The sequence below is a fragment of the Agelaius tricolor genome, unplaced genomic scaffold (genome assembly GCF_023055355.1).
Source record: "Agelaius tricolor isolate 1412-34295 unplaced genomic scaffold, bAgeTri1.0.p SCAF_5, whole genome shotgun sequence".
Lineage (NCBI taxonomy): Eukaryota > Metazoa > Chordata > Aves > Passeriformes > Icteridae > Agelaius > Agelaius tricolor.
In genome coordinates, this window is record NW_027269265.1 from 54022823 (window position 1) to 54050661 (window position 27839).

At 66.4% G+C, this 27839-nt stretch overlaps 1 protein-coding gene across 3 annotated transcripts; it reads left to right on the plus strand.

Annotated features, from left to right (window-relative positions):
• The first annotated feature begins 960 nt into the window (after window positions 1–960).
• Window positions 961–27210, plus strand: SYT7 (synaptotagmin 7). 3 transcript variants are annotated; one of them, XM_071428197.1, is made up of 13 exons: window positions 961–1116; window positions 11440–11543; window positions 13441–13520; window positions 14869–15000; window positions 15577–15792; window positions 18027–18398; window positions 20067–20192; window positions 22461–22596; window positions 23010–23280; window positions 23625–23794; window positions 24203–24317; window positions 24398–24597; window positions 25403–27210. In XM_071428197.1, the coding sequence occupies exons 1-13, from the start codon at window positions 1086–1088 to the stop codon at window positions 25505–25507; spliced, it is 2058 nt and encodes a 685-aa protein (XP_071284298.1). In that variant the 5' UTR covers window positions 961–1085; the 3' UTR covers window positions 25508–27210. The 3 variants fall into 3 exon arrangements, with proteins under 3 accessions (XP_071284298.1, XP_071284299.1, XP_071284300.1); XM_071428198.1 differs by lacking the exons at window positions 18027–18398; window positions 20067–20192; XM_071428199.1 differs by lacking the exons at window positions 14869–15000; window positions 15577–15792; window positions 18027–18398; window positions 20067–20192.
• The last annotated feature ends 629 nt before the right edge of the window (window positions 27211–27839 follow it).

Genomic DNA, 27839 nt, shown 5'->3' on the forward strand with positions numbered 1-27839 from the left:
CATCCTGGGATGGATCTCTGATCCCCTCACCCCAGCAGAAAGCGGGAGCCAGCATGGTTCCCCAATTCCAGGAGAAAACCCCCGGTCTCCATCATCTTTCCCCCTGCTGCCTTTTCCATCCATGGGCACATCCTGCATCAGCAGGGTCTCCTCCCCGGCCGCGCCCCCTCGCACCCCTGGTGCCCTCAGGCCAGCACCCCTGGAACGCGGTTGGAGGGGCAGGAATTGGCCGGGAATTGCCTTTGCGAGGCGGTGTGGGGGGATAGCGGGAGCGAGCTCCGTGAATCCACTCCGTGTTTTTCGGCGCCCGCAGCGCCCGCCGCGCCCGCAGTGCCCCGGCAGCGCCCGCCGCGCCCCGGCCCCGACAAAACCCGGCCTGGATCCGCCGGAGCGCGGCACACGGAGCCTGCGGGGGCCCGGAGGGGTCCCGAGCGCGGCCCCACGCGTGTGCGGGGGGACCCGGGGCGGGCTCGGCCTTCCCAGCGCACGCCACCGTGAGAACACGGGTGCTCGGCCCTGTGTGCCACCCCTGTGCCGGCCCGCCTGTCCCTGCCCCTGCCACGCGTGTCCCCCTCCCCACGCGGGTGCGACGCGTGGATCGGGAGGTTCGCAGCCCCGCGGCCGCGTTACCGGCGCCGTCAGTGCGGGCCCGCGGGGGCGTCACCGCGGGCGGTGTCACCACCCCACGCGTGTCCCCCTCTCTCCGTGCGCATCCCGAACCCCCCGCCCCCCCCCGCCGCTCCGCTCCCTCCTCCCTTCCCGGCGGCTGCAGTTTCCAATCCCGCCAGCAGCGAGCAGCAAGTGGATGCAGGATCGCGCCGCACACGCACCCGCACACACCCGCACACGCACCCGCACACGCACCCGCACACGCGCGCACCCCGCAGCAGCGGGCGGCCAGCACGGGCTCCGCGGGGCTCCCGGCCCCCCGCCGCCGCATGCGGGCCCCCGCCGCCCCGCCGCCGCCCCCCGCCCCGCCGCCCCCTCCCGCCGCCGCCTCCGCCGCCGTCTGATGAGCCGCGGCCCCGCTGCACCGGGCAGCCGCCGCCCCGCCGCCCCGCCGCGCCCCGCCGCCGCCCGCCACCATGTACCTGCACCCGGAGGCTGCCAGCGCAGGTGAGCCCCGGGCCGCCGGGGAGGGGGGACGGACACACGCAGGACGCGGGGACACGCACCGGGGGTGGCCGACCGCTCGCCGCCCCCCCGGGGATCCGCCGTGGCCGCTGCCCGCGTCCCCCCTCGCCTCCCCGGGAGTTACGGTAGTTTGGGGAGAAAGTCACCGCCGCCGCTGTCACCGCGCTGCGGAGCTGCCGGAGCCACCGACACCCCCCGCCCGGCGACACCCCAGCCCCCGCGGGCAGCATCCTGCTCCCCAGCCCCCCAAAAAACGCGGGGCGAGCCCCAAATCCCGCTGGGCGCCGGCGCCCAGACAAACACCCCGCACAGCCCCCCTCTCCTCAGCCTGCGGAGCTGCTGGAGCCCCGGATCCCCCCCGGGACACCCCCAAGCTCCGGGGGCAGCATCCCGCTCCCCAGACCCTCAGCAAACCCCCGGACCCCCGGGGCGAGCCCCAAATCGCGCCCCAAATCCAGCGGTCAGCACATCCCTGCTCCTCACCTGCCGCCCCCTCCGTCCTTCTGGGGGTCCCCCTGCCCGTCCTGCTGCACCTCCGGAATGACACCGGGACACGCGGGGGTGGGCGGCTGGGGAAGGGGCTCTCTCCGCCGCGGATTTGCTGAGCTCATGCTGGGAAGGCAGCAGTCGGCCCCGCACCGGGGAATCTGGGACGCTGGCGGGGACGTTTTGGGGGTGCCCGAGCCCGGTGCGGAGACACAGCGATGCTGCCGGAGCGATGCGGATCAGCGGGGCCTGGCGGCCGTCCCCGGCCGTGTCCCGGGGCCCGGGGAGCGGGCAGAAGGACGGCGTGTCCTGCGGTGGCGTGGGGACGTGCCGGCGGGGACGCGGGGACAGCGGGTGCCGCCGGGGAGAGCTGCAGGTGCCAGGCCTGCGGGATCCGGCGGGCTGGGGCACGGCCACGCGCTGTCACCCACGGCAGGTGACGGCGACACCGCTGCCCGGCAGTTGGCGGCCCCGGCCGAGCTGCCTTCGAGGGGAACTTTGCGCCTGCCCGCGGGCTGAGCGCTCCCACCGGCAGCGGCTCCATCCCGGGCCACCGCGACCCCGCAGGGATGCCCGGAGCGCGGCACGGCACGGCTTGGCCCAAGGTCACCCGGGGGGGTGGGTGGCACAGGGGGGACGCCAGCCTGTCCCCGCCGGCAGCAGCGCGACAGGGCTGCCCTTGCCTCCCGGTGCCCGAGACTTGCTCCTGCCTTGTTCCCCCTCCAAACTTTGCACCTGCCCCCAGTCTGTCCCCCTTGTCCCTGCCACATGTCCCCGTCTGCGGCCGGTGGGCCACTGGCAGCTGCTTGTGCCATGGCCAGCTCTGCTCGGCAGGCTGGAGGCTCCCAGGGCAGAGCTCGAGCTGCCGGATTTGGGGGGGCAGACCCCCTCTCCCCAATTCCCAAAGCCCGTGCTCCCCGGCTGCTGGGGCTCCCGTCACGTGGGAGTTTTCCCACGTCACCGGCGGCGGCTGTGCCGTGGCGCCCTGGGGTGCTGGGGGTGCGCACACACCTGTGCAGGCACCCTGCCACTGCCTGCTTCCCTGCGTGTTCCCACCTTTCCCGGATTTTCCAGACGCGCTGCTGCTGTGGGGGTGCCGGGTCTGTCCCCCACCCTGATGGAAGCTGAGGGGGGGTGCTGTCATCTCACACCCCCGCAGGATTTGGGAAGAGCCAGCCAAGCCACATCCCGGGGTGAAACAGTGCCTGTTGTCCCCCCCAAAACGCTGCCCGAGGTGGCACCAGCCTCGTCCTCCTTGTCCCCTGCTCCGTGTCACTGTGCGGGGACAGCGGCTGCGGCCCCCAGCGCTGGCTGCGTGTCATGGGGGGAGAAGATGCCGGGAAATTCGGGAAACTTTGCTGCCCGGGGAAAGAGGCACCTGGGGGGTAACTGGAGCCCGGAGGTGCTGCTGGGGCGTTCTGGATCTGGGGTTGGAGACGCCCAAGGGAGTCTGGTCTTGGCTGGCGAGGGTTGTTGGGAATTGGGATCAAGCTGAGGCGCTTCCCAAAGCGGCTCCCGCCAGCTGGAGGCATTTTTGGGGAGCTGCAGGGGGCTGTGCTGCTGGAGGACCACCGAACCATGTGTCGGGAGAGCCGCGTCCAAACGCGAGGCAGAGCTTGGGGCTGCCCGCAAAGGTGCCCTCTGTGCCACAGGGACAGCGTCCCCCTTGCTTTGGGAACCCCGGACAGCTCCCTTGGCCCTGCCAGACTCCCCCCACCCCATCCCTGTCCCCGCTGCTGGCACCAGCTGTCCCCTCTGGGGTGACATTCGCACCCCCAGAGCTCCATCTCGGCGCAGCAGCGAGCGGGTGCCGGGGGCCCTGCTCCCCACGTCCCCATCTTTCCCGGCTGGAAGCGTTCCGAGCCGAGCCGCGCGGCGGCTGGAGGTGGTGAATCAATAACCAGGCAGCAGCTGCCTGTTTTCCCCCCGCACCGCCTCGGAGCGGGCGATGGAGCCCCTGGTGCTGGCGCGGCCGTGGGAGCAGCTCCCCGGGGCTCGGGAGCAGAGCCGCGCTTCCAGAGGGGCCGGCACACGGCGAGCAGCGAGGCGGGGGCCGGCGGAGGGGCTGCGAGCGGCATCAGGGAGCGTGACGGGCGGGAAGGCAGACAAAGAGCGCAGGGATGGCAGCGCACGGGCCTCGCCGGGCACCTGCTGCAGCCCCGCGTCCCGCACGGCGCCCGCACGGAGCGGGAGCCCCCGGCCCACCCGGGAGCCCCGTCCTGCGCCGCTCTGGGGTCCCCCTCCCAGCCAGCCCCCCCGCTCCAGCCCGAGGGATGCTCCCGCCGGCGGCTCGGAGCATCCCCCGCGGCCTCACCCCGGCCCTTTGTCCCCCACGGCGGCTCCATCCCGTTTTCCCTGGCGGTGGGGGCTCCACGCGGATCCCGAGCCCCCCACGGTGGGCGTTCCTTGCTCCCAGCAGCCGCCAACAATTCCAACCCTTCCAGCCTCCCCACGCCCGCACTGGCGTGTCCCGGGACCCCCCTGAGCACGGCTGGGGCACAGCAAGGACAAGGATTTGGGGGCTCCCCGCCGGGCGGGGGGTCTGGCAGGGAGGTCTCGCTGATCCCCCCTGACTCCGAGGAGCAGGAGAGGAGCTGGAGGCGGCTTTTCCAGCGCCTGATCTCGCGGCTTTTCCGCCTGCCGAGGAAGGAGGGGGGGAGCGGGGAATGAAGACAGATGCAGATAATATCGCTGCCACCCCCCGGCCCCCGGGGGCTCGGCTACAATATCCATTATGGATGGATCCGGGGAGGGAACGGCTCCCGGAGAGCCGCCGGAGCGCGGGGACGATGGGCAGAGCCCCAGCGTGGAGCAGGGGGACGGACCCCCCTGGCTGTGACTGCCGGGGGGCCTGGGGGGCGTGTGTGGGGCCGGGCTGGGCGTGGGGGGCGGCGGGCTGGGGTGCGCCAAGCGGAGCATCCCCCATCCCTGTGGGTGCCAGCGCTGTGGCTGTGGCACGGGAGGCTCCGCGCCCGCCTGCCAGCCCCGGGTGCCCCCCCAGCGCCCCGTCCCCTCCTGGCGTCCCCGGGCCTGGCTGCAGGAGGGACAGGGTCACCTTGGGGGGAGTTAATGAGGTTTGAAGGGAAGCGGTCGCGCCGGCGGGGACGGAGCCGGCGCGGCGGCGGAGGGACAGCGCAGCAGAGCAGCCCCGCTCCCGGCCCTCCGAGGGGGGCACAGCCCGCGGGATGCACCCCGGGGCGTTCCGGGTGTCCAGGGAAGGCGGCGTGAGCGGCTCTCCCCCTGCGGATGAGGCTGTGGGACACTGGCGGCTGCGGGGGGGCGATGGCTCCTGTCCCTGCTCCACCATGGATGACCATCCCTGCTGCCCCATGGATGACCCCGCCTGGGTGTCCCTGGAGGATGCAGCACCGGGATCAGGCTCTCCTGGAGGATTTCCACCACCTCCACCTAGCCCGGGCACCATCCCATATCTGAGTCCCCAGTCCTCCCTCTGGGGCCTTCCTCGGCCCTTCATTCCCCTCCTCTGCCTCCTCCCTCCGAGCTGCGTTTCTCCATCTTTCCATGTGTTCCCCTCCAAGCCTCCTCTTCCTCTCCCATCACCGACAGCCCCCGGGTCTGAGGGCTGTGGCCGACCCTGAGCATCCCCCATCCTTGAACTCCCTGCGGGAATCCTGTCCCCACGGTGGCCTTGCTGTCACAGCACATGGGTCCCGGGTGACGTGACCGGGGGGCACTGCCCGGGGGGAACCAGGGAGCTGGGGAAGCCAGCGGGGGCCCCGTGGAGCCGGGATGGGCTGCGAGGAGCCTGCCCGCCCTTGTTCCCTGGGAGCCGCTGGCTCTCTGCCTTCCCTCTCTCCTGCTGTCACCCGAAGGGCTCGGGAATGATGGAGAGCCCCGGGGCGAGAGGCTAAGTGGCGACGGCGCGAGAGCTGGCAGTGCCACTCGGGATGAGAGCCCAGCCCGCTCCTCCAGCGCCAGGAGACGATCCTGCGCCAAGGGAAGGGGGGCTGGGGTGACTCCAGGGTGGGGAGCGATGCCCAAGGGCTCATTTGGGAGCAGGGATGACGCGGAGCACCAGCCTGGCCGGGGGATGAGCAGCGTCCTCTCGGGAGCAGGGGCTGGGATGGGAATGGGAATGGGAATGGGGATGGAGATGGGGATGAAGATGGAGATGGGGATGGGGATGGGAATGGGGATGGGGATGGGGATGGAGATGGATGCAAACGGTGGGAGCAGAGGGGGCTCCAGGGTTCTGGGTGCTCCTCAGGAAGAGAGGCACGGTGGGGACCACGAGGCAGAGAAACCACACGGCTCTCCGGAAATCCTCGGCCAAAAATAGCCCAGCACCAGGGAAGGAGCGCCTTCCCTTGCCAAATTCTCCCTCCATGCCCAGCTCCTGCTTGCCGTGGTCGCGGAGCAGGGACAGGTGGCATCAGGTCTGGAGGGGACACAGGAGGGGCTCATCCATGCACGGCAGCTGGGGGGGACAGGGGATGCCTGGGAGCATCTGGCCAGAGCTGTGCAGTGTTTTGGGACGGCGTTCACCTGCCCCAGCCCCCGTGGTGGCGCCGGTGTTGGGGGGTTCTGCCACCCGAAGCCCCCCAGGAGTGGCAGCTCGGCGTGGGGGAGGCAGAGCCGGCCGGATTGACAGCTCCGGGGGATGGACAGATGGCTGGATGGAGAGGCAGATGTGTATGAGGGATGGAGGGATGGATGGATGGATGGATGGATGGATGGATGGATGGATGGATGGATGGAGACATTGATGGATGTGTTGGAGAGGGGGACGCACGGATAGACAGACAGATGGGGAGCAGACGCCCGTTCCCGCCCAGAGCACGCCTGGGGCGCTGAGCTGTGGCACCGCTCCTGTCCCCCGAGGCTCATCCCAGGATCCTGCCGGGCAGCGGGATGGCCGTGGGGCTTCCAACGATCCCTCACATCTCCAGAGCCCCCGGGAGCACGTGGGCAGGTGGCACCGCCGGGCCCAGCTGGCCCAGCCCTCCAGCTCTTCCACGTGACGCGCCAAGCCTGGCTCGCAGCATTCCCAAAATGCCCACTGGGTTGTTTCCAGGGATGGCAGCAAAGCCTCGTCCCCCTCCGTGCCTATCCCTTCTCCCTGTCCCTGTGCCAAGGGCTTGGATTCCACGTTCCTGCTGTGCCCGCCGGGGTCCGGGCCGGCTCCCCCCCGCCCCGCACCCGGGATCCTGCACAGGAGCGAAAGCTGCAAATTCACAGCTTTTCAGCTGCATCCTAAAAATAAGAGGTTTGGGAAATATCAAGCAAATGAGTGGGAGGATGAGAAGAGGAGGAATTAATGGCCTGGCGCCAGGCAGGCAGCATCTGGGGAGCCCCGGCGTGACAACGCGGCCACCTCGCTCGGTGCCGTGTGGCCCTGCAGGCCGGCAGCACGAGGGGCTGCTCCGACGCCGCATTCCTGCCCTGTCCCTTCCCATCCCGGAGCTCCTCCCCGGCACCACCATCCCCATCCAGGCTCGGCCTCGCATCCCGCTCCGGCTCCGCAGCTCACCACCACCACCACGCCGCCGCCCGGTGGAATGTTGGGGAGGGGGCTGGGGGGACGCGCTGCTCGCTTGGCACCTTCTCCCGCTGCCCTTTTCCCGGGAATGCACGCGTTTCCGCTGCCGGTTTGGCGGCTTGGCACATGGAGCCGTTTCTCCGTGTGGAGCTGTGGATGTCGGCTTTGATCACCACTTCCAGGGAGCTCAGCGGGAGCCTGGCCCGGGGGGGGCTCACCACAGCTTTGATTTTCCCCCCCAGGGTGCTTGGCATCCATGGATCTCGCCGCTGGAACGGGGTGAGTGGGAGGATGCTCCAGGAGATGGGGCTGCAATACTGAGCAGCAGCCAGGGAGTGTCCACAAAAGCTGGGAATTTGGGGGTCTGGATCCAAAAATATGGCCCTGAGAGCCTGGAGGACAGGGCCATCCTCTCTGGGACACCTGCAGAGAGGTCGGTTCCAGCCGTGGTGCCTCAGGTGTGAGGCTTGTTCCAAAGCCTTTGCTCATCCAAAGCCTCTGGTACTCCGTGGGGATTCCAGCCTCTCCATCCTGTGCAGGAGCTATTGTTTGGGAGAGCTTGAACCGTCCCTGGAGGGCCCTTGCAGGGGCTCTGCCTTCCCAGCCTTGCTCCAGGGCCGTGGGCTTTGGCTGGAGGGGATGGGTCTGAATCCTGGCATAGGCACAGGGAAACAGGAAATTTTGGGGAAATGGGTGGAGCTGCCCATGATGGGCCCAAGCAATGCGGGTCCTGGAGCTGAGCGTGCACAGGGCCAGCAGCACCACAAAGCCACCAAGGTGTCCAAGGCTGCTGGGCTGCACAGGGACACTGGGATGCACAGGGACACCAGGATGCCAGAGCCACCAGGATGCACAGGGACACCAAGATGCACAGGGACACCAGGATGCCAGAGCCACCAGGATGCACAGGGACACCAAGATGCACAGGGACACCAGGATGCCAGGGCCACCAGGATGCCAGGGCCACCAGGATGCACAGGATCACCAGGATGCCAGAGCCACCAGGATGCTCAGGGACACCAAGATGCACAAGGACATCAGGATGCACAGGGATGCTGGGATGTGTGGGATCACTGGGATGCCCAAGGCCAACAAGATGCACAGGATCACTGGGATACCCAGGTTCACCAGGATGCACAGTGATGCTGGGATGTGTGGAGTCACTGGGACGCCCAAGGCCACCAAGATGCACAGGATCAGGATGCACAGGGACACTGGGATGCACAGGGACACTGGGATGTGCAGGCTCACTGGGATGCTCAAGTCTACCAAGATCCACAGGATCACCGGGATGCCCAGGACTACCAGGATGCACAGGGACACTGGGATGCACAGGATCACCAGGATGCACAGGGACACTGGGATGCACAGGGATGCTGGGATGTGCAGGATCACCAGGATGCCCAGGGTTACCAGGATGCACAGGGACACCAGGATGCTTAGGGACACTTCTGGGCACCCCTGGAATGGGCTGTGCCATGGCTCCCACATCCACCATTCCTGCACACGCTGGAGCTGAGCCGTGTGTGGGATCCATTGGCGCTGGCAGCTCTTCCCAGCCCCGGGTGCATCTTGCCGGATCTCGGCTCACACGCCGCTGGAGAGGGCTAATCCCTCTTGGATCTCCGCACCTCTCCTTGTGTCGGGGTCGGGTTTGAAGTGTTTCCTCACATCCATAAAGGCCAGAGCTCGCTCCTGCTCCGGAGGCAGCTAATCCAGAGGCGGCAGGAGCGGCGGATAAAGGAGGATAGGCATGTGACCGTATCCCTGTCTCCCAAACATTCCCCACCTCCCACTCCGAAGTGGGCACTGTGAAGGGTGCAGGGGGCTCCCTGCTTGTCTTAGATCTGCCATGGGGACTCTTCCCCCGAATCCAGAACTCTCTCCCCTGGCAGAGGGACCCTCTCCCCTGAGATGAGGACCCTCTGACTGCATCCAGAGCCCTCTCCCCCTGGAACAGGGACCCTCTTCCCTGGCTCACGCAGCACAAATCCCACGCTGGAGAGCTGTAGCACTAAGGAGGCAGGTAATCCCCTCATCAATACCGGCCTGGAAAAGTGGAATTATATCCCGTCAAGTGGCATTGAATCCTGATGAAAGAGCCGCAGGGATGTTCCACCCCCTTCCATCCCAGCCTCCGCAGCATCCCCTGCTCTGCCAGCACGTGGGACGGGACTGGGACCTCGATCCCTGCGAGGAGCGACGTGTGGTCTCCGCCTCCTGCCCCCCCTCACTGCGCCCTCGGCATGAGGCAGGACCAGCGAAGGGCCGCCGGGATTTGGGACAGGGCCGCAGGGAGCCCATGGCCGTGGACCCCCAAGTCCCTCCCAGCCGTCTCCGTGCTCCCGCCTGGATCCGCGCTGGCAGCCGCGGAGATTTATGGAGAGCGGCAGGGAAGGAGGGCCAGCGGCGGCGTAAACAAGCGTCGCGTTTTCACCTTGTCCCCCGCTCCCGGGGCTGTGTCCCGGAGCCACGCGGCTCCCCGCGTCCCCCCTGGATCCACCCGCCCCAGGGCATCCCGAGCCGCGCATCCCGCCCGGCACAGGGACCCCCGCACCGCGCCCCAGGGCTGGGGACGCGCCAGGAACTCCGAGTGGCTCCGAGTCTTTAATTAATCGAACGCTAATTGCCTGGAAAACGAGTCATTTAAGTCATGCTGAGGGCGGCGCAGCCTGGGGGCCGGAGTCGCTCCCCCCGCCCTGGGGACACGGCGTGATCCCACCGGGAAGGGCGGGACCCACCCCGTGCACAGGGACACCCCCTGGAGCCCCCCAGGCAGGATCCCGCCCCTGAATCCATCAGGATCACGGCGTGACGCCAGGCTGGGCGTGTGGTGGCGCCTTGGCACGGGGAATTCGGCCCCGGGAACCGGCGCTCGCTGATGTCCCTCTCCAGACACCGCCACGGCCGTGGTGGCCTCCGCAGCGCCCACCCCTTCCCTCTCCTTCTCCTTCGATTCCCTCTCTCCGGATTAATTTGAGGGTCAACTTGACCCCGCGAGGACCGAAGGATCTGCGGGAGCTCCGGGCTGAGCCAGAGGGGTCACGGTGTTCCCAGGCTGGAGCAGGGAGCACCAAGCGGCGGGGCAAGGAGAGCTCTCACCCCAATTCCCAGCCCGCCCAGTAAGGCCCGGGGCCGCTTGAACTGGCCGGGGTCGCAGCCGAGGGGAGGCGCCCGGAGCTCTCCGGCCGTGCTGCTCCCCATTCCCCCGGCAGCTTATCCAGCCGGGGTTTATAAATGTTGGAAATTAAGGGCTGGTCCCAAATTCCCTCCTAGGCAACAGTTGCTATGTGAGTTTTATACACAGGCTCCTCGTGATCCGGGAGCGATGGAGGAGCTGCCTTTGGATGGAGAGAGCGCGGGTGCTGCAGGGGGGACCTGTCCCCAGAGCCACCCCCACCTCATGCCACCCTCATCTCCTGCTCAAGGAATTGTCACAAATCTCCCCTTTCACGGCCACCACCCCCTTTCCTCGTGGGATTCCAGCGGGGATGTGGGAGCCGTGGCTGCCTCGGCACGTGCCGGGAGCGATTCCAGAGCCCTGATCCCCCCTCCCGGTCCACTCTGACTCACCCCGGCCTCGGAGCCGCCGGGAATTTTCGTTACAATAACAAGGTCTGCGGGCGAATTAATTATTAACATTTATTGTTTAATATTTATACTGCAGCACCGCTGCTCCCGGCGCTGCTCCGGCCTCGCCGCCTCCCGCCGCCAGCTGGGGCTCCCGCCACGGACAATCCCATCCCAGCGGGCACGGCGGGAGGCGGAGCATCCACAGGGATGCTGGGCTGGGGGTCCTGCCTGGAGACAAAGCTGAGCCGGTCCGGGGTCCCGCCGGACCCCTCCGAGCCGCCTTGGGTCCATATTCTCCGTATCCCGCAGTGGTCATTCCGCATGCTGGGAGCGTGAGCAGAAGTGCTGGATGAGGTTGTCGGGCCCTTCCCACGTTTTTGAGGTCCCCAAGGTTGCCCCCAAGGCCAGGCTGGGGAGGAATGGGTCTGCACTGCCATTTGGGATGAATCCGTGTGGGATCGGCCCACGAAGCAGCGTTCGCGGCCTTTGCCGGCGCTCCCAGGGTGCCAGAGGGAATTAAAGCTCCAAGCTGAGCTGCCGGGAAGCGCTCAGGCCGGATTCCCCCCAGGACACACTCGCCGGGAGCCCAGAAGCCAAGGGGGTGGCCACCGTGACGGGACACAGCAGAGCGGAGTTTGGAGCCTGTTGGACCACATTCCCTGTGCTTTCCCTCCCTGTGCCCCGGCGCACGCCAGGGACACCCCAGGATTCAGCTCTGACCCCCGCTTTGTGCTCTGCTCCCCCAGGGACCCCCTCCCGCGACGTCCTCCTGGTCTCAGCCATCATCACCGTCAGCCTTAGCGTCACCATCGTCCTCTGCGGGATCTGCCAGTGGTGCCAGCGGAAAATGGTGAGTGTCCGCCTTCCCTCCCGCCTTCCCGGCATCCCGGCGCGCCCCCCGTGCCGCCGGCCAGGGGGCGATTCCCTCTTGCAGGGCAGCAGCAGCCAAGCGGAGGCAGCTCCCCAGAGCTGCCGGCTGCAGCTTTTATTTGGGCTTTTCCGGATGTGCTAATGAAATGTTTGGGCGAAACTGTTTGTGTGGCACAAAGGGAAGTTTCCAAATATATGGATATATATTGGTGACGAGCCGGAACGAGCTGGCCCCTGTCCTGCTGGGCACGCTCCTGCCTGGAAAAGCCCCGTGGGAAGGCGGCCAGCCCTTGCCTGGCAGCGCCGGGCGCCGTGAGCCATCCCTGCCACCCGCTGTGCATCCCTCCTTCCCTCCCCGACTGCCACCGGGGGCTCGGGACAGCGCTCCCGCCCGCCCTCATCCTTCCTCCTCCTCCTCCTCCTGCTCCGGCTCCTCTCCCGGGAGCAGGACGTGCTCGGCCACGTTTCCTTCGCCATCGGAATCGAATCTGGGTCAAGTGCTGCGATGGCAGCGGCGCTTCCCGCCGGGGAGATGCCCACCCCCAGCCGTGGGAAGGCAGCATTCCCTTGGGAATGGGAGAGGGGGTCCGCAGGGCGGTGAGGCAGCGGGAGGGCGGTGGGTGGGAAGGGCCCTTCCAGGTGCCACGCAGGGGATGGGGAGAGGGAGGAAAAAGCCCTGGAAAGGAGGAGGCTGGAGCTGGCACAGGAACAAAGGAGCGTGAATTGGCCGGGAAGGCGCATCCCGACCGGCCCTCGAGAGCGCCCGGAGCTGGAGCGGCTGTGTGGGAATGACGGCCAAGCCCGGCCGGCTCCGGGCCCGCCCACGCGGCCACCGCTGCCGTGTCCCCAGGAGCCCCGAGGCGCCGCAGCTGGGGACACGGATGATTCCCTCTGGGATGGCCTGTGAGCATCCAGCGAGGTCAGGCACCCGCGGGCCTCCCGGTGGGATTAGCCCAGGGGCATCCAAGGAGGTCCAGGTGCTCCCCTACAGCTCCGGGCAGCATCTGCCCTTGGGCATCCAAGGAGATCCAACAGTTCCTGGCAGGATTAGCCAATGTGAATCCAAGGAGGTCCAGGTGTGTTTCCCCGCAGCTTCTGGCAGGATTAGTCCTTGGGAATCCAAGGAGGTCCAGGTGTTCCCCAGCAGCTCCTGGCAGGATTAGCCCTTGGCTGCCCAAGGACACCGTGCTGAGGGTCCAGGTGTCCCAGCAAGCCAAGGAGATGGTTCCATGTGGATATGAAGAGGCTGGGAAGAAGGAGAAAGGAGAAACATTCCCATTCCATGGGCAGGCAGGGTCAGGCCTGCCTCCTGAGATCCAGGACAGTGGGATGGAAGGGCTGGTTCTCCACCCCATCCTGCTCCAGCAGCTGTTCCCGTCCCACCTCATCCACCTGGCACTGCATGGAGCATCCTCGCTCCCAATTGTTGGATAATTGGCATTAATTGGCTCCTGCCCACCCTGGCTCAGAGCAGCGCTCGGAACCTGCCGGAATGCCCTGATTACCAGCCCCAGTTTGGAGCCAGCTCCAGCTTCATTATCCTATGGCAGCACTTCCCTGGCGCTGGGAAACATGAACTCAATTAATTCAGGCCCAATTAGGCCTAAAATTATCCACTCCTTCCCAGTGAGGCCATGGAATGGGATGCTGGTGGCTGTGGCCATGCTGTCCTTGGGGTGAGGCAGGGTACGAGCACCCAGGGACCAAGGGATGGAGCCTTTGGGAATTTTGCTGCCTGGATGGGTGGGATGGAGCCTGGAGACCATAAGGGAGAGGGTAAAATCCAGATCTCCAGGTGGTGGCAGCTCCCATCTTCCACTGGGATAGTCCAGGGGTCCTCTGTGACCCCCTGACCCCCTCTCCTATCTTTTCCACAGGGAAAGCGTTACAAGACTTCCCTGGAGACTGTGGGAACTCCGGATTCCAGCCGAGGCCGCAGCGAAAAGAAAACCATCAAGTAGGTGCCAGGAATGGGGGGGGAGAGGAAGGACAGAGGTGGCCATCCCTTCTCCCAGTGGGAGAGGGGCTCCAGGAGACTGGGAGAGCTGGTGGGTGTCTCCAGCATCCCCGTGTATCCCACTGAGCCGTGGGCATGACGGAGTCACGGGAACGTCGGCGTGGGTGTCCCCAGGGATGCTCCGGGCCTGGGTGTGGATTCTGAGCTCTGCCCGGCGGGGCTGGAGCAGCTCTGCATTCCCTGGGCATTCCATGGAGAAAGGAGAGCCGAGCTGGGGCATTCCATGGAGAAAGGAGAGCCAAGCTGGGGCATCCCACGGCGCTGGGTAGGGAGTGAAGTGGAGGCTGGAAGCTGAGGGTGTTCTCCTGGGCATCCCAGATCCAGCACTGCCTCTCCACAATCTCCACAGGCCTCCAGGGAGGGGGGAGCTGGACCACCAGGAGGGAAAAAGCTCCTGCCTGGAATAAGCCTATGGAAAACTTCCTCCTATGGCTGGCCTGGGTGTTATCGGGGGGCAGGGACACCTGGATGGCTGCTCCCAGCCAACCAGGATGAGTTGGGAATGGAAGGGAAGGCGCATCCCACCCCATGCCATGGCATGGGCAGCTTTCCCAGACTCCAGCACATTCCATACAGCCGGGATCAACCCGGAGTTGCAGGTGGACACTGGAGACTTTTCCAGTCTCCCAGCACCAGCGGGGAGCTGCTGGGCCCCCCAGCCCCTGGCACGCAGCTCCAGTGGCTTCCCAGAGCCAGGAGGTCCAGGTTCTGTGCTGGCAGCAGGCCGGTTCCATGGGAAGGGATCCGCAAGGGAAGGGATCCACAAGGAGAGGGATCCACAAGGGAAGGGATCTGGAAGGATCTGGAAGAGAAGGGATCCACAAGAGAAGGGATCCCCAAGGGAAGGGATCCAGAAGGGTCTCCAGTGCAGGCAGCACTGTCAGGGTTAACCAAGCGCTTCCAGGAGCCGGCTGCTGAGCAGGCGAGGACACACGGACACGCGTGCCCGAGGGCGCACGGACACACATCTGGGAATGCCGGGCAGGCAGCACCGCACTCGCCGACGCCTCTGTCACCCCCCACATCCTTCTCTTCTTCCCAGCCGGTGGAGCCGCCCGCTCCTGTCTCTCCGCAGCTCTTCCCATCCTTCCATCCTTCCATCCATCCTTCTGTCCGTGCCCGTGTGTGTGTGTGTGTGTTGGTGTCCGAGGGGTGGGCTCCCTGTCTCTCTCCGCAGGATCCTGGCGCTCCGGGGGCGGAGGGCTGATTTTCCTTCTCTCTCGCAGGAATTCAGCTTCTCTCTCTTGTATTTCCCTTTTCTTTCTCCCCCGGAATCCGGCCGCTGTAGCGATCTAGACAGAGACTTTTGGAATAACAATGACAACACAGTGCAGCAGAAATGGAGCTCCTACCCTCCCAAGGAGTTTATCCTAAACATTTCTCCTTACGCTCCGTACGGTGATCCGCGCCTTTCCCTCAAGTGAGTCTCTCCTTACCGAGTTTGCTCCGTGTAGTGAGTATATGGGCAGCACCCACTCGCCTTCCTCCTCCTCCTCTTCCTCCCCCTTTCCCTCCTCCTTCTCCTCCTCCTCTTGCTCCCGGGCTCCCCGCACGCCACCCCATGGGCCGTCCCATGGAGACGAGCAACCCCTCCTTCCCGCGTTCCCGGGGCCGGCCGGGATCTCCCTCCAGGACGGGGTTGCGCGTTGGGGGCACCCCCTCGGCGCGGGGACGGGTCCCCCCCGGGGCTGGGCTGCCGGCGAGCGGGACCCTCCTTCCCGAGCCCTCTCCCTCCTCCGCCCTTTCTCTTGGATGTTTTGCCGAGGCCCCCGCGCACCCCGCGGCCAGGACCCCCCCCCCCTTTTTTTTTTTTGCAGTGCTGATGTCTCTCTTTCTCTCTCTGTCTGTCTGTCCGTCTCTTGTCCGTCTGCCCCCTCCGGCTCTGTCGCCCTCCCCTCATTCCCCGACGGCTCCCCACGTTTTCCACGTCCATCCGTGTGTCCGTCCGGCTCCTTCCGTGTCTGTCTGGGGGGGTCCGGCCGCCGGCCCGGCCCAGTGGCTCTCTGTTATCAGGGGCCAAACTGACGGCGTCGGCCGCCGCCGGGCTGTCCGGGGACCGCGACGGCCGGCCCGGGGACAAGCAGCGGCTCGGCGAGGATGGAATGAGGAGCAGCGTGTCCGCCCACAGCGAGCCCGGAGCGGGAAAGGCGGCACGGGGCCGCTGGCACACGGTGCAGAGCCACTTGGCCGCAGGGAAGCTCAGCCTGTCCAAGTGAGTGAGCACGGCACGGTCCGGCACGGCACGGCCACGGCCGGCGGGCCCGGGGCCCGCTCCCCGCTGCGGATGCGCTTGGATGGGGGACACCGACAGGTCCCCGGGGACCACCGTGCCGAGGGAGAGGAGGCGTTTCCCGTTCTCCCAGCGGTGTTTGGGCTCAGGGGCAGCAGAGGAGGCGGCCGGGCAGGAGCAGCACCTTTGGGCGCTGTCCCCAGCGCTGAGGGTGGCCCTGCACAATCCCGATGGGAAGCGTCTCAGCATTCCCAGCTGGGCTTCTCAGGGCAGGCAGCGCCACCTCGGTGGTGTCCCAAAGGCAGGAGGTGCTGTCCCACGCTCCCATCTCTCAGGGACAATCAGGGACAGTGTGTGGCATCTTCCCCCACCTTCCCCGTGCGCTCCCTTGGCCCCCGGCACAGCCACCGGACCCGGCGCCGGCACCACCACCTGATGCCGAGAAAAGTTGGGGAAACGATCAGGTTTAGGGAAGATCCGAGCTCTGCCAGGCTCTGCGGGGCTCCAGGCCGGGGTGGGGGTCTCGGCGAGACCCTTCACTGCTGGCAGCGCCGTGCCTCTGGCGGGGGGTGCCGGCTGTGGCCTCTGTCCGGCGTTCCCGGTCTCTGCTCCGGTTCTCCGCGCTGGGATGCGGCAGCCGGGGGGTTCCGGGCACTCCGGGACAGCTCGGTGACACCGCCCGCTCGGCGTGAGGCTGCTGCGCTCCAGTCGGGCGCTGGGAAGCAGGAGGGAAGGAAAGGCGAGGAAAAGCGGGAGCGGAGCAGCCTCCAGCCGTCCCCGCGCTGGGAGCGCGGACAGACGGATGGGATGGAGCAAGGCGGCAAGGGCAGGGTTAAGGGGACGTGGCGGAACTCTTCGTTTTCCGGCATCCCCTTGGCGCAGCGCCGCCGGGGTTGGGGTGTCCGGGGGTCCGTGCCGAGGGTCTGGCAGTGCCGGTGCCAGGGGATCCATGCGGGCACGGGCACGGGCACGGGCAGGGCGCGGCGCCGCCTGGCACGGCGCTGGAGGAGCTCGCGGCTCCAGCTGGCGCGGGGCCGACAGGAGCCAGATTTAGTTTCCTGTGACTGAGAGGTTGTAAATTGAACTAATTTAGGATTCGATAGGAAAACGAAAGGAGGTCGGCGGCAGCGCGGAGGGGGGGGCGCGGCAGCGTCCGGGCAGTGCCTTTGGCCCCGGCCGTGGGGCTCCGTCCGTCCCAGCTCTCCGCTCCTCTCCACTCCCTTCCCTCTTCTCTCTCTCTTTCTCCCACCTTTCGCTCTTTCTTCACCTCCTTTTTTTTTTTTTGTTTGGTTTTTTTGGAGCTGTCTATCCCCGCTCCTCCTCTGTCCCCGCTGCTGGCACTGCACGATGGCACAGCTTCGGGACGGGGACAGGGTCGGGGGCTGCTACTCGAGGCCACCCCTCCGTGCCAGGCGGTGGTCCCGGGAGGTCTTTCCTCCCCTGATCTCGCGGCCACGAGCTTCCCAGGCTGCCGTGGGCAATCCGGCGCGGCTGCATGGGCCGCGCCACGCATGTGCTGCATGGCCAGCGCCGCTTCCTCGGGGCATCCCGCTGCTCCCTCCGCTCCGCCGCCCACACGAAGCCCGTCTGCCCCGGGCTCTGTGTCCCACCAGAGCTGCGTCCGTATCCCCCAACCCCACGATCTCCCGCCCCGGTTGGAGCCTGGCTTGGCCCTGGGGACGCCTCGCTGGAATGTCCCCACCCCGGGGGTTCGGCCCCCGCCGCGGCGCTGCGGGATTGCCCTCTGCCCGCAGGGCCCAGCACGGAGGGGAAGGGACGCCGAGCCCCCGCGGCGCCGCTGCTGGGTGCTGGGCTGGGCTGGGAGGGACTGGGACGCTGGGATGGGCTGGCTGGCAGCACGTGAGCGGGCGCCACGGGATTTGCCTCCCCGCAGCAGCCTAATTATCCCGCAGAGCAGGTCGGCCGGCGTGCTGGGAAGGCGCTGGCGGAGCGGCGGCCGCGGGAGCGGGTGGGCATCCGGCCCTGGCGAGCCCCCCGGGAGGCAGGATGGTGGCGGCCCGGGCCCCCCGTGCCGCCGGCAGGGCCGAGCCGCGGGCGAGAGGCGGAGGATCCGGGCGCTGCCCCCGCTGGCTCCCGCCGGAGCGCTCCCTGCGCTGGGGCATCTTCTCTCTAACTCTCTTCTTTTCCTTCCTCCAATTTTGCCCCTTCACCTTCTTCTCCTTTCTCTCCTCTCCTCTACCCTTCCTCTCCCTAAGTTTCGAGGACTCCACCCTGTCCACAGCCACTACCCTTGAGTATATCCCCACCTCAGCAGGCGATCCCAAATTCCAGAGGCCCCGCACGCTCGTGCGCCAGCAAAGTCTGCAGCAGCCCCTGAGCCAGCACCAGCGCGCCAACCACAGCCAGCCCACCACCAGCCAGAGCCTGGGCCACCTCCAGGCCCACAGCGGCTCCTCCGCCGCCGCCGCCAACTCCCGGGGCTCCCGCGGCGGCGGCCCGGCGCGCCAGGGCACCGCTGCCGGCTCCAAGCAACGCATGGCCGGGGGCAGGAGCCGCTCCAACCCCGGCAGCTGGGACCACGTGGTGGGGCAAATCCGCAACCGCGGCTTGGACATGAAGTCCTTCCTGTAAGTGTGCGTTCGCCATCACTGCCCTCTGCGTTCTCCTCTCCACCCCCGTCCATTCCTCTCTCCATCCTTTCCCCCCCTTTGCTCTCTCTGCTCCATCACTCTCCATCACCGCTCTGTTCTTCTGCTCTTTTGCTCTCTCCACCCCTCTCTCCATTGCTTTCCTCCGCTCCTTTGCTCTCTCCATTTCCTCTCCATCCCTCTCTGCTCTGCTCTATCCCTCCGCTCATCCCTCTTTAGAGCCCTCTCTCCATCCCTCTCTCCTCTGCTCCTTTACTTGCCCCGGCACGGCCGCTCATCTGTCACCCCCTTGGGGACACACTGCCCATGGCCTTTGGGAAGGTCCATGTCCCCCCCGGCTCACGGGGGGCTCAGGGAAGAGCTCATGCCCTTCCCCAATGAGCTTTGCCACGTCCCTGGCCATCCCCTTCCATCCCCAGGGATGGCCACTAGCGAGGCCCCCAGGGAGTGACATTGTCCCGAGTTGTCACAGTGTGGGTGGCAGAGTCTCCTGTGCCGGGTGACCGTGAGTTGGGCCCCGATGTCATTCCCAGCCAGAGGAGCCGTGGGATCTCTAATCCGCCTTAACCCCATCTCCTCCATCGGCGCTGGATTTCCAGCATCAAACCCCGGGGACTAATCCGAGTCCCGTGTTGTCACCCTGTCTCGGCACATGACATTGTCCCCCCTCTGCAGAGCTGGGCCCCCCGGCTCCATCTTCCCTTGGACTCTGCAGCTCCTCCCCGGCCGCTGATTGCCCCCTGGCATCCTGGAAAAAGGAATGCTGAGGTCCCAGCTTTGCTTCCCGCAGGCTGGTGGCACTTGGAGGGGGATGCAGGACTGACCCTGCATCAGGATTAGATGAGAGACACAGATTTGGGTGCCCATCCCACCCCTTCCCGCTCTGGTGAGAGGGTTGAACCTTCCTCCAGGCACCCTCGGGTGCACTGCCCCCCATCCCCTCTCCGCTCCCCCAGGTTCCTCCCAGCTCCATTTCCCGGCTTCCCGATGTGGAGCCGCGGCTCACCAGCCATCCCGAGGGTCACGTTCTCCCTGTTTACCCAGCGCCCGTGCTGGTTCCAGCCTGACTTGGCGGAGAGGGAGCAGCAGCCGCAGAGCCCAGACGTGCCGAGTCAGCGCTGCTTCCCAGCGGAGGAGCCGCTGTCATTCCCCACCGCCTCTTTCCCCATCCATCCATTTTTCTTCCGCTCTTTCACCCCGTTCACTCTCCCCGGCGCCGCGGCGTAAATGCAGTTACAGACCCGGAGAGGTCAAAGAGCCCGGCCATGGCACCGCCAATCCCTTCCTCCATGGAATGCTGCTGGCACCTCACTCCTGTCACGCTCTCCCTCATTCCCAGCCCCTCCAGGCATCTTTTCCCCCTTTTCATCAGGATTTTGGCATCCTCCTTTCCCGGACCGGTGGAGGAGAGGGACGGCGCGGGTATCCACGCCTGCCGGGCTCCCTGGAGCCGGCGCCTTTCTCCCCACAGCCCTGTGCGCCCATCCCGGCCACCGTCACCTCGCAGGGGCCGGCGGGGAGAGCCGGGGGTCCCCTCGCCGCCGGGGCTCCGCGGACGCCGCCGGCTCCTGCCGGTTCCCTGCCTGACGCTGTGTTCTCCTCTCTCTTTCTCTCTTTCTCCCGCTGCCGGCGGGGCCGCCCGGGCAGGGAAGGCCGGATGGTGGTGCTATCCCTGGTTCTGGGACTCTCAGAGCAAGATGACTTTGCCAATATTCCCGACCTGCAACCCGCTGGGACGCAGCCGAACCAGGCGAACGCTCAGGGGGACAAGAGGTATGAGCGAGGACGAGGCCAGTCCCGCAGGAGGAGGAGACGAGGGCCTCACCCAGGGTGGAGGAGGAGGAGGAGGAGGAGGCTGGCCTCGTGGAGCGCGAAGGTTGGAGCGGCACAGGGTGGCCCAGCGGGCCCCGGGACGTCTGAGCTCTCCCCGGCACCGGCACCCGCGGTTCTGCCTCTGGAGCAGCGGCACCGAGAGGACCCCCATCCCTTCCTCCTCCCTCCTCCCTCCTCCCTGCCCCTCCTGCCCTTTCCGGCCCTGGCTGCATGCGGGGAGGGGGGGCGGGGGGACACGCTCAGGGACAGGGGGGCACGGGGGGTACCCCCCAAGCGATGCCGCATGGGCTGAGCCGCGTTCCATCCCGACACGCTGCTGCCACCTCCATCCCGGCGGGATGGGCGGCTCTCCCGGGGATCAGGGGATGCCGCTGCGGTGGCAGGGGGGCAGAGCGAGCGCCACAGGCCGGAGGATGCCGCACCCCCGGTTCTCCTCCGGCACGGCACAGCCCCTCGCCTCCGGCTGCTCCCGCATTCCCGGCGTGCCGCAGGCTCGGCAGCGCATCCAGCCCGGGCACCGGCGCCCGGCCGCGGCCACGGCGCTGGCTGGCAGAGGCAGAGGGTCCGTGCGCCGCCGGGAGCGGGTGTTCATCCCCTCCGGAGCGGGGAGGAGGTGTGAAGCCGGCGGGCGCTGCCTCCCCGTGTGCTCGGCGTGCGGATGAACTGGCACCGTTCTCGCCCGCCGGCTATTTTTACCCCGCTCCGCTTGGTTTCGCTCCATCTTTTAGCACTTCCCTCCCCGGCGTCGCGCTGCGCAGCCGGTCCCCGCCGGGAGCACCGGCAGCCCGTGCCGGCCGCCGGCTGCCCCGTGCCGAGGGGACGGGGACGTGGGACACGGCGGGTGGGTGGCTGTGCCGCAAGACCCCGCTCCCTGCTCCCCGCTTGCCGCAGCTCCCTGCTCCGAAGCCCCATCCCAGCACATGCATGGCATTCCCCACCTCCATCCCTCCCGCTCCTCGTTCCCTGGACTCCGCAGGACGCGGCGGGATCAGCCGGCGGAGGGGACGCGCTCCGGCAGCCTCGGCTCTCTCCCGCCCCCCGACGCTGCCGACCACCCGCTCTTCTTCCTCAAAACATCTCCTCCATCCCTGTTTCGCAGCTTCTTCCTTCCAGCCTGTCCCCGGCGGCTCCAGCCCGGCGCCTCGGCGTGTCTCCTGTCCCGGCGACTCCGTCTGTCCGTCCACCCGCCCCGCTCCTCTCTCCCATTCCCTCCCGGCAGGCCGGCGCTGGACGACGCTGCTCCTCCTTTCTTTTGCTCTCTCCCGCTCTCTCTCCCGCTATCCGTGACCTCCGCCGGCATTCCCGGCTCCACCGGCGCCTCCTCGCTCAGCGGCCGCGCCGCCGGCTCCTCCACCTTCATTTTCCCTGGTTTTAACCTGATTTTGCCTCCCCAGCTGCCTCGGCCTCTCCGGTCCTTCCTGGGTGCCATCCCGTGTGTGCGTGTGGGTGTCCCCATCGCCCTCCCCCGTGTCCCCTCCCCGTGTGTCTGCGTGTGCTTGGCGTGGTGGCGCGTGTCCGTGGCATGTTGTGGCTTCCCGTGTGTCCCTGCGCCTCTCGGTCCGTCTGGTGGTTTGTCACCGTGTCCCAGCTCGGACAGGAGCCGTGGCGGGGGGGAGCATCCCGGGCCGCCCGTCCCCTCCGCCACGCGCCTGTGTCCCGTTGTCCCCGTGCCTCGTGGCAGCGTGGCCTCGGCGCATTCCCGCCTGTCTCCACCATCGCTGCTCTGTCCGTCTGCCTCCCACCGCTCCCGGCTGCCCGCCCTGCCCGGCACTGTGCCCGGGAGCCACCGAGCGTGGGGACAGCCAGGACAGTGATCCCAGGGGTGTCTCAGCCGCAGGGAAGCGGGCAGGGGGCAGCGAGCCCACGTGGAGCACCCGTGGGTGCCTGGCACCCACCGGGATAAGAGGGTGTTGGTGTGTGAGGAGCAGCCAGAGCCGTGGGTGCTGTGGGGACCGCGCTGTCCCTGCCATCGCCGTGGGACGTGGCCAGGGGGAGCTGCTGCCGTGCCCCAAAGGTGTCGGGCCACCGGCTGGCTCTGGGACAAGGCTGGGACGCTGGCGGGCTGCAGCCACCGCCTGTCCCGGCAGCGTCCGTCGGGCGCTGGCGCAGCGCAGGCTCGGTGTCCGCTGGCAGAGGGCGCCCGGGAAGCCCCTCGCTGTCTCGCCCTCGGCTCCCGGCCCCTCTCCTCCAAGGCCTCTCTTCCCGCAGGTTGCCGGCCGGTGGGAAGGCTGGGAATGCGGCACCGGCACCGGGGCAGCCGCTGCACGATGAGTCCGACCGCAAGACGGAGCCGCACTCCTCCGTCTCCGACCTGGTCAACTCCCTGACCAGCGAGATGCTCATGGTGGGTGGGTGGGGTGCGCTGGGTTTGGGGGTCTCCACGCTCGGTATCCAACCCTCCCAGCTCTTCCCCGCGCCATCCGCAAGCGCTCCGGCACGTCCCTGCCCGCTGTGCCAAGTCCCCGTCGGCCGAGCCGACGCGCCGCGGACGTGTCCCCCAGGCTGGCACGAGGGAGCGAGCGGTGCTGGACACGTGAGGGATGCGCTGTCAGGAGGAATTTGGATAATTGGAGCTCCCGTTCCGCGGGACGAGTGGCGCCGAGCCAGGAGCCGTCGGAAGCGGTGGGGGCAGCGGGAAGCCGGGCAGAGGCTGATGTCCCCTGACAGCTGGCGGGGCTGGGGTCTGGGGGACGGGGGTCGGGTCCCTGCCAGTGCCCGGCACTGCGCTCACCCCCCTCCTCTGCCCCCCTCCCGCAGCTCTCCCCAGGCTCCGAGGATGACGAGGGCCACGAGGGCGTCAGCCGGGAGAACCTGGGCCGCATCCAGTTCAGCGTCGGCTACAACTTCCAGGAGTCCACCCTGACCGTGAAGATCATGAAGGCGCAGGAGCTGCCGGCCAAGGACTTCAGCGGCACCAGCGACCCCTTCGTCAAGATCTACCTGCTCCCCGACAAGAAGCACAAGCTGGAGACCAAGGTCAAGAGGAAGAACCTCAACCCGCACTGGAACGAGACCTTCCTCTTTGAAGGTATGGATTGGGATGGGCTGGAGAGCATCAGGGTGGGAGGGGAGCCTCGTGGGGTTCAGCTCAGCTCGAGTCACCGGAGTGGGGGCTGGTAGTGATGCGATGGGTTGGCCAAGCCACTGAGGCCAGGCTGGATGTGCATCCCATAAAGGGGATGTAGGGGAAGGTTTGGAAGGTTCCGTGCTCCCATGAGTGGGTGCAGATGTGGGAATTAATGTGGCAGCAGCTCCTTGTGCAGTGGGCTCCTCCCCATCCTCTGCCTGGTGCCAGGGTCTTGCCACCAGCATGGGGTGGAGCAGCACTGGAACTGCTCCTCATCTCCTTTGGCTTTTCCATCTGTGCCACAGGGTTCCCCTACGAGAAGGTGGTGCAGCGGGTGCTGTACCTCCAGGTCCTGGACTACGACCGCTTCAGCCGCAATGATCCCATTGGAGAGGTGTCCATCCCGCTCAACAAGGTGGACCTGACCCAGATGCAGACCTTCTGGAAGGATCTGAAGCCCTGCAGTGATGGCAGTGTAAGGCCCTGGACCCCCCCCATCCCCCAGGGGAGGGGAGGTGACTCCCTGTTCCTGCAGTGTCCCAACAGGACCACCCTCCATCCCAACAGGGACATTTTCTCCTTCAACATCTGACAGAGATTTTTCTCTTCCCAAATGTTATATTAAGTAGCCCAAAGTCTCATTATGGGTCAAATCAAACTGTTTCAGGTAGACCTAAAATGAAAGTTTTTTCCTTCTCCTGCCTCCAGCAAGACCAGAAAATGTCCCACTGGGGATGACCCCATTTCCTCCTGCCCCGATTTTCCGTGCCTTCCCAAGCCCCACCCTTGGGCTGCTCTGGTGGGGGTCCCGTGCCAGCACCCAGCTCCCACAGAGGAGCTCTGGGGGGCGTGGGTGTCCTCAGGGAACATGTGTGTCCTGCAGGGAAGCCGTGGGGAGCTGCTGCTGTCGCTGTGCTACAATCCCTCAGCCAATTCCATCGTGGTGAACATCATCAAGGCAAGGAACCTCAAAGCCATGGACATCGGGGGCACCTCAGGTACGGCACCGGCTGGCCCCGATCCCGGGCAGCATTCCCTGGCTCCCATCCGGGGCTGAGAGCAGCTCCTTTCCCGCCAGATCCCTACGTGAAGGTGTGGCTGATGTACAAGGACAAGCGGGTGGAGAAGAAGAAGACGGTGGTGATGAAGAGGTGCCTGAACCCTGTCTTCAACGAGTCCTTCGCCTTCGACATCCCCACGGAGCGGCTGCGCGAGACCACCATCGTCATCACCGTCATGGACAAGGACAGGCTGAGCCGCAATGACGTCATTGGCAAGGTGGGTGACACACCTGAGGGACACCCAGGTGGGAATTGGGGACAGGCAGGCCCGGGGCTGCCGGCACCTGGTGCCATCTCCAGTGTGGAGTGCGGTGTGAACCCCTCATGCTGGGTGTCATGGCCACAGAGGGCCGGAGCTCTCTCGGAAAGGCAGGGATGGAGGGATGGAGCACGGGGATGGATCCCACCCCCTGGGATTACTCCCGGGGACGGGAGCAGTGGAATTATCCATTAAATCACCTAGCTCATCATTAGCACAACGATGACAAACGAGCGCCATAATCCCCATCCGTGATCCCCAAACGCTGTGCTGGGGTCGAGACAACTCAGCAGTTGGGATAAATCCATTAAATAAATCCCTGGATCAGCGCTGTGGGCTGCCGGGCAGGGGCGGCGGTGGCGACGTCCCCAGTCTGGGCACATCCAAAAGCCTGATTCCAGGGATGGACAGGCAGTGGCCACGATATCCCACTCTCCGTTAAAACCCCGCCGTGGCCTGAGGCTCGCTAATCACTTTCGATCGCACAATTAGCAGCGAGCTCGGCTCCATCCCGGCTCTCCGCGATGATCCGCGGAGCGGTGGCTCTGGCTCCCCGAGGTGGCAGCAGCAGCAGCAGTGAGAGCTGGCACACGCGCTTTCCCGCGGTGCCATATGGAAAACTGAGGGATAAAAATAGCCCGGCCCCGTGCCGAGCCCGGAAAAGCGGGGCTGGAGCAGTTTGGGGGTGAAGGCGTCAGCGCCGGGCAGCGGGATGGGTGGGGATGGAGAGGCCGCGGTGGCTCCAGGGATGCGTTTCCCGCAGATTTACCTGTCCTGGAAGAGCGGTCCCGGCGAGGTGAAGCACTGGAAGGACATGATCGCCCGCCCGCGGCAGGCGGTGGCACAGTGGCACCAGCTGAAGGCCTGAGCGCCCCCGCACCGCGGGCTCGGGGTGCCCCTTCCCAGCTCCCAGCCCCTTCCCGCGGCGCTCCCGGCCAGGGACCGGCGGGACAGCGGCCTGGCTCGCGGGAACCCTGCGGGAGGACGGGGACGGAGCCCCCCCGAGCCCCTGGGTTCGCCTCTCCCTGGGGTGCGGGGGGTGCGGAGCCGCCCCCAACCCCGGCCGAGGAGGTGCCAGAAGCGATGTCCCCCCCATCCCTATTCCCACCACCGGGCAGGACTCCTGCGAGTGCTTCCAGCCCCGCTCCCGGAGCCCCTCGGCCCCTCCCCGGCCTCGCCCCCCCCCGCTATTTCAGGGGGTCAGGCTGCGGGTGCAAGAGGGACCCTCCTCCCTCCCCTTTCAGCTCCATAAAACCTCTCGGAGCCGCCAGCGGAGCCACGGAGCCCCCCTGCCCCACCTCCTCCCCCCGCGCCCCCCTCGAGTCTCCCGGGGCGGGCGGGGGACACCGAGGGCAGGGGACAGCCCCTTTTCCTGGGATCGGAAGCCATGACACAGTTCCTTATCCAAAGCGGGCTCCTTCGTGCACTGCCTTCAGCCGGGTTCGATGCTTTACCTCCATCTTGGGTTTCGGCGGGAGCGGGGGGGTTCCTACGCCGCCCTGGGGACCCCGGTCCTGCCCTCCCGCCCAGCCCGGGCTGGAAGGGGCCCCTCGGGGGAATGCAGAGCTCCACAGGGTCCCCTTCCAGCCGGGCTGATCCGGGCGCCGGGGCTGCCCCGGGAGCTCCGTGCCCACCCCTGGGGATAAAGGGTGGAGCGAGCGCTGTTGTCCCCATCGAGGGCAGGTGACATTCCCTGGGCTGGTGGCATTCCTTGGGACAGCCAGCCTGGCAGGATCAGTGCCAGCAGCAGCATCCCCACGGAGCCCTGGGATGCACACGCCAGACCCCTTCCCACTCCACTCCCTGGGACCCCCAAAAACAGGGACAGACCCACCTGGGAGCCCCACAGGGGTGACAAGGGGGTCGGTGGTGGCTCTCCATGGCAGACACCAGATCATCCTCAGTCTTCCTGCTCCCCCCGTGGCAACCTTGGCTCCCAGCAGCTCCCACAGCCCCAATTTAGACGATTTTGGACAATCTGGAGAGAAGTCATAATACTGCTATTACAGTAATAACAACGCTTTTAGGGACATTTGTATTTTTGTCATATTCTCTCTTTTTTTAACATAAAAGAAGAGACTTACATGCCTGGGGAAGAGGTGGCAGGGCCAGGGCTGTGCCAAGCCGGGTGCCCCCCACGGCCCCTCGGGCACCCCGCTTTTCCAGGCTGGATTCCTCGTCTGCGGTCGGGCTCCCCGGGGGTTTGTGTGTTCATTTTTAACTCTAGAGCTCGTAGCCGTGATCTTGTTCAGGTTCTCTCTTCTTCATGTGACGGTAACATCCAACTGGTGTGTAAAATAAAGAAAAACAGGACAAAAAAAAAAAAATATTAAAAAAAAAAAAAAAAAAAAAACAAAAAAAAAAGAAAAAAGAGATAAAAATCCAATAAAGAGCCCGGCCCGGCCTGGCTGAGGAGCGGCTGGAGCGGGGGGTGCCCGGCTGGCGATGCCAAGGATGGGGCGCACGGGTCGGGGCGTCTCCTTTGAAGAATCCTATTTTTGGGGAGTGGGGTCCCTCGTTTTCTGGAGGCAGCCCCTGCTCTCAGTAATAAAGGACAGTCAGTAACTGCCAGCGTGAGTCATCTGTGGGATGGGAGGAATGCAGGGGGTGGATCCTGAGGTGGGAATGGGGGCAACACACGTGGGTGAGCACCACAGTTCAGTTGGGGGGCATCCCCCCAGCACTGAGCATCCCCCCCAGCATTATCCCTCCCAGCCCTGAGCATTCCCACAGTATTATCCCACCCATCACTGAGTATTTCCCCAAAACTCTGGGATCCTGCTAGCATTAGGATCCCCATGGGGGCTTCAGAAACAACACTGACCCCCGGAGCCAAGTGAGTTCCCATCCCATTCAGGTCTGGGCTGAGCTCCTTGGCATGGGATAGGGACTGGAATGTGGCTTCAAAGGGAAGGAAGAGGCAGGGAACCATATCATGTGTCCTGGTGCCATGGAAAAGGCACTGGTGGCTGTTAAATAATTCACAGAATGCTGGTCTTAAATAAATAAATGAAACTCCAAACGCAGGGATGGCAGGAGGGCCATCCATGTCCTCCCTGCACAGGATAAGATCCCTCTGGATCCACCCTTCAGGCCCCAGGACGCAGTGTTGGACGTGACAGCAGGGGACAACACTGTCCCCTTGCCACCTGCACCCCCGTGGAGGGGAGGTGACTGCTGCCTATCCCCGCTCCACCTCC

Excerpts from the sequence above, each read along its gene's own strand:
- SYT7 (XM_071428197.1), top strand. The coding sequence starts at position 1,086 with ATGTACCTGCACCCGGAGGCTGCCAGCGCAG. Across the intron at positions 18,399-20,066 it reads TTGGACATGAAGTCCTTCCT|GGAAGGCCGGATGGTGGTGC; the intron begins GTAAGTGTGCGT and ends CCGCCCGGGCAG. Across the intron at positions 23,795-24,202 it reads AGCCCTGCAGTGATGGCAGT|GGAAGCCGTGGGGAGCTGCT; the intron begins GTAAGGCCCTGG and ends TGTGTCCTGCAG.